This window comes from Miniopterus schreibersii (genome assembly GCF_964146895.1).
Source record: "Miniopterus schreibersii genome assembly, chromosome: 16".
Classification (NCBI taxonomy): Eukaryota; Metazoa; Chordata; class Mammalia; order Chiroptera; family Miniopteridae; genus Miniopterus; species Miniopterus schreibersii.
The window spans coordinates 24308859-24313817 of record NC_138116.1 but is presented as its reverse complement, the minus strand read 5'-3'; the positions used below and the strand labels follow the sequence as shown (position 1 = coordinate 24313817).

The 4959-nt window shown below is 56.7% G+C and overlaps 1 protein-coding gene across 1 annotated transcript; it reads right to left on the bottom strand.

The window, feature by feature from the left end:
• Positions 1–838: 838 nt before the first annotated feature.
• FZD2 (frizzled class receptor 2) lies at positions 839–4729 on the bottom strand. Its single transcript, XM_081162176.1, has one exon. The coding sequence runs from the start codon at positions 2777–2779 to the stop codon at positions 1082–1084; it is 1698 nt and encodes a 565-aa protein (XP_081018302.1). The 5' UTR covers positions 2780–4729; the 3' UTR covers positions 839–1081.
• Between the last annotated feature and the right edge of the window lie 230 nt (positions 4730–4959).

The following is a 4959-nucleotide window of genomic DNA, read 5'->3' as shown; positions in this document are numbered from 1 at the left end:
AAAATAACCCTAAACAACAACAAAAACCCACACACAACACACAAACCCCCCCCCCCCAAACTGCTAACCTGAATGCTAGAGAGAAGATATTAGGTTGAGGGAGTGGGGTGGGGGTGCAGTCTGCAGGGGAAATTAGGGGACAGATGCAAGGGCATCACCAAACCTCAACATTTTCCAGCTAAAGCTTGCCCTAAAAAAGTAAGGGGTCCGGATGGGTACTCAAGGTGGAGGCTGGGGTGGGGAGAGGTGGTTTCGAAACACACTTCACAAAGCACTTTCGACAGACTCCAAGCCTTGGGGCAGCGAGTTGAAAAGAAGAAAAGTTAAGGAGAAAGATCTTCCTGCCTGCAGGGGAGTGGACCAGCGGGGTGGAGGCCATTCCCCACAGGCTCTCTGCCCTCTCCCCACCACCCCACTTGTTGGTTTGTTTTGTGTGTGTGTGTGTGTGTGTGTGTGTGTGTGTGTTTCCACGTCTTTATCTCTGTTGGGAGGGTTCCAAAGATGGAGTGAAGGAGACAGGACAAGTGCAGAGAGAAAGAGGGAAAGGGAAATAAAACCAGAAGAATCCAAGTCTTGTTCAAAAACATCCACCAGCTTCCCCAGACCCAGCTTCAGGGAGAAGGCTCACCAATTTGGCTTTAAAAGTTGCAGGTAACAAACCAGCCAACACCTCTTCCCGCAGGCTCAGCCCTGCCAAGTCACCAAAGACTCCCAACCAAAGTGTGTGTGGGGGGGTGGGGGTGGGGGTGGGGGGTTGAAAGGGCGCTGAAGAAAGGCTAGGACCCCCTCAACTCCCCTTCCCCCCAGTCCTCAGCCCCGGCCCCATCGCTGCTCTCTCTCTTTTTTTCTTTTTTCTTTTAAATAGAAAATATATAATTAAATTTACAAAGACTATTTACAGTTTTAATTACAAACCTGGTGGGGGTGTTGGGCAGAGTTATCTTTAAAAAGCGACCTAAAAAAGAAATGGTTTCGATTGTTCTTTATTTAAAAAAATAAAATAAGGAGTCTGTAGGAGGCCCCCCCCCCCGCCCCGGGGAGGAGGAGAGCGCGGTGCGGGCCCGGGCCTGGGGACACCCCCTCACACGGTGGTCTCGCCGTGCCGGCTGTTGGTGAGGCGCGTGTAGAACTTCCTCCACGAGTGCAGCGTCTTGCCGGACCAGATCCAGAAGCCCGAGGTGATGCCCACGATGAGCGTCATGAGGTATTTGATCATGTAGACGGTGAAGTCGGGCGACATGCGCGGCGTGTAGTGCGCGGGGCACGGGATGGCCAGGCTCTTGCAGTGCTGGCTCACCCACGAGCGCTCCCAGTGCTCGCGGAAGGCCTGCTCGTAGAAGTAGCAGGCGATGACGATGGTGGCGGGCACCGTGTAGAGCACGGAGAAGACGCCGATGCGCACCATGAGCCGCTCCAGCTTCTCCGTCTTGGTGCCGTCGTGCTTCATGATGGTGCGGATGCGGAAGAGCGACACGAAACCGGCCAGGAGGAAGGACGTGCCGATGAACAGGTACACGAAGAGCGGCGCCAGCACGAAGCCCCGCAGCGGGTCCAGGCTATTGAGGCCCACGAAGCACACGCCGCTCAGCAGGTCGCCGTCAATCTGGCCCATGGCCAGGATAGTGATTGTCTTGACCGCCGGCACGGCCCACGCGGCCAGGTGGAAGTACTGCGAGTTGGCCTCGATGGCCTCGTGGCCCCACTTCATGCCCGCCGCCAGGAACCAGGTGAGCGACAGGATGACCCACCAGATGGAACTGGCCATGCTGAAGAAGTAGAGCATCATGAAGAGGATGGTGCAGCCCTCCTTCTTGGTGCCCTGCACCACCGTGCGGTAACCGTCCTCGGAGAAGCGCTCGTTGCACACCACGCGCTCCTGGAGCACGAAACCCGCGATATAGGCCACCGACACCATCGTGTAGCAGCCGGACAGGAAGATGATGGGCCGCTCGGGGTAGCGGAAGCGCTGCATGTCCACCAGGTACGTAGTGACGGTGAAGAAAGTGGAGGCGCAGCACAGCACCGACCAGGTGAGAATCCAGAGGCGCGCAAAACGCGTCTCCTCCTGCGAGAAGAACATGGAGCCGTCCGGCCGCGCCGGCTCGCAGGGCGCCGCGCAGTCGCGCTCGCCCAGGAACTTGTAGCTGAGGTAGGACGGCACCTTGAGCACGCGCGGGCAGTGAAACGGGTGCTCCAGCGTGGCGTAGCGCGGGGGCGAGCCGCCGCCGCCCGGGCCGCCTGGGGTGCCTCCAGCACCGGGCTGCAGGCCGGGCGGCGGCGCCGTGGTGAGCAGTGCGGGCGCGCCGTCCTCAGAGTGGTTCTGGCCCACGCAGATCTGCTCCGCACCGTGGCGCGGGAAGTGCTCGCAGCGCAGACGCTCGGGCCACTGGAAGCCGAACTTGTTCATGAGCGCCTCGCAGCCCTGACGTGCGCGCTCGCAAATGGAGCGGCACGGCGGTATGGCCTGCTCCAGCACGGTGCACACGGGTGCGTACATGGAGCACAAGAAGAAGCGCAGTTCGGGCGAGCACTGCACTTTCACCAACGGGTAGAACTGGTGCACCTCCAGGCCCGCGTCCTCCTGGTTCGTATGGCCCAGAAGGTTGGGCATGATGGTCTGATTGTAGGCGATGTCCGTGCACAGCGGGATGGAGATGGGCTGGCAGAAGCCGTGGTCCGGGATGGAGATGCCCTTCTCTCCGTGGAACTGGGCCGGCCCCGCGGCGGGCAGCAGCAGTAACGGCAGCAGCAGGCGGGGCAGGGCGCTGCGGGGCCGCATGCTGGCCGCCGCCCCCCACCCGGCTCCGGGGCGGCCCCCCGCCCCCGCCCCTAGCCCGGAGACCGCGCGCCTTCCCCGCCGCCGCCTGGCCGCGGCCGCCGCCTCCCGCGCCTCTTTGCAAACTTTGCTCGCGGCCGCAGAGTTGGGGAGGCCGGGCGGGGGAGGGGGCGGCGCGCCTGCCCGCTAGCTCGCCGCGGTCGAACTGAGCGGCCGGAGACACCGCGCGCTGCCTGCTCTCTCTCCTCTTCTTCCTCCCCCTCTAGCCTCTCCCCTCCCTTCTCCGCCCAGCGACTCCTTTGTGCCTTCCTCCAGCCCTCACCTCGGCCTCTCCGATCCCAATTAGTCGGTTTCAAGGGGGCCCCCGCCGGCGACCCCGCCCTCTCCTCAGCCCCCCAAAAAAGGGAACCTTGAAACCGCCCCGTCGAGCTCTAAGCACCATCCCAAAATGTGCTCTCGGCCAATCAGATTTAAACCCGAGGACCAGCCCCGAAGGCTGGATTGGTCGACCACAACATAATGAGATCAGAAACCAGATGCCAACAAAACTTTCCCCCCCTCCTTTTGCTTTTTAAAGAGACAAGCTATTATTATATTAGGGGCTGTTTGCCTAGCACGGGATTTATCCTGAGTTGCGGAGGCGAGGCCCGTAGACACGCATTCCCCAGCACTGCGGTGGACGCCAGCCACTCCAGCCTGGACCACTTTTCTTCCGGGGGCCAAGGCGCTCTCCAGGGTAGGGCCTCTTTAAATCCTTGCCTCCGCCCCTGCTACTCAACCCCACTTATTTCAGTCCAATTTTTCAGATCAAGTGAAAAATCTCAAGTTAAAAAACATATATATATTTAAAAGAGAGGCTTTTAAAAAGCTAACAGTTAATAAAGACTCTTCTCTCAAGCCCTTCTCATGGGGTCCAGACAAAAGTTTCACTTCACCCTATATGTAGATCCCTAGGAGTTTGCCTCGCCCCTCCCCTACACACACCCTTAAATAACCCTCTGAAAAATGAGAGCCTGTCTCTTTAAGAGGCTCTTAAAGGGGCCTGGACTCCGGGGCGTAATTGCCCCGTAGCGAGCACAAAGGAGCCCATTATGGTTCTTTGTGTTCGGTGGCACCTCAAAGTGAGAAAACTCAGGAACTTAGAGGCCCAGAGCTGGAGGGCTGGGGCGGGGGTGGGAGGGGGTGAGGTGTAGGAGAATGGCCCGGAGCTGCGGCTTCTCGCTCCCCCCGCTTCCGAGGCAAATCTTAATTATGCAAAGTAAAGTTTAGTTGCCATAACGAGGAGGTCTTAATCGAGGGTTAATGGTGGGGGGTGGGGGGTGACGGGCAGTTTTGAGTGAAGAGATGACTTTCTTAGGCCGTTTGGGGGAATTTTACCTCTCTCTTCCCCGCTCTGCCTCCGCCCACTAAAAGCTTCCAGATACCGTCTCCTGGGAGAGAGGAGAATTTTACCCAAATCTTAAGTGATTCCACACCAGAAAGGGGTGGCGTGCGTGGCGAGGGAGGAGGCTGGGGGTGGTTGTGGATTATCACCCCCTCCTCTCTCTCACCTGGTTTGGGGTGGTGGGTGGCGGTGGACAGCAGGGTTCCTGCTAGTTTAAAAGGCTTTTCTCCCCCCCCCCTTCTTCTAGGGTTTTAAATTTGGGGGGGGGAGGGTGGTGTCTGAGGAGGATTTGCATGTAAATCTCCTGGGCCTGGTCCTGGATGATGGATCAATTATTTCTATTGTCTCTCTTGAGGGAAAGGGGGGGTCACTTAAAAAGAAGAAAGAAAATTGAGTTTAGAAAACTCCTTTGCTTCTCAGTATGGGTCAAATCCTCCCAGCCTGGTGAGCTATTTCTTGCTCCAATCTAGAAAAGGATTGCTTTTAAAACAAAAGAACAAAACAAAACAACAACAAAAAGAAAAGTAAGGGAAAGAAAGAAGATGAGTAGGGAGAAGAAAGGAAAATTCTAAGTGGATACATTCAAGGGATCCAGGTTTCACAGGATTTGATTTTTTTTTTTTTTTTCTTGATTGAATGACATACAGCACAGATTTTTTTCAGGTTCTTTACAATGTGACAATGTTCCTTATCATATCCTGGAGAAGTTGCCTTTTCAGTACTTTAGGAAAAAAGTTTTTCTTCAAAACCAGGATAGTCCACTTTTGTCCTGGAGCCACCTGGGGACAGGAAAATTGTA

Bases quoted from the DNA above. Each gene is read 5' to 3' on its own strand.
- FZD2 (XM_081162176.1), bottom strand. From the start codon at position 2,779: ATGCGGCCCCGCAGCGCCCTGCCCCGCCTGCTGCTGCCGTTACTGCTG.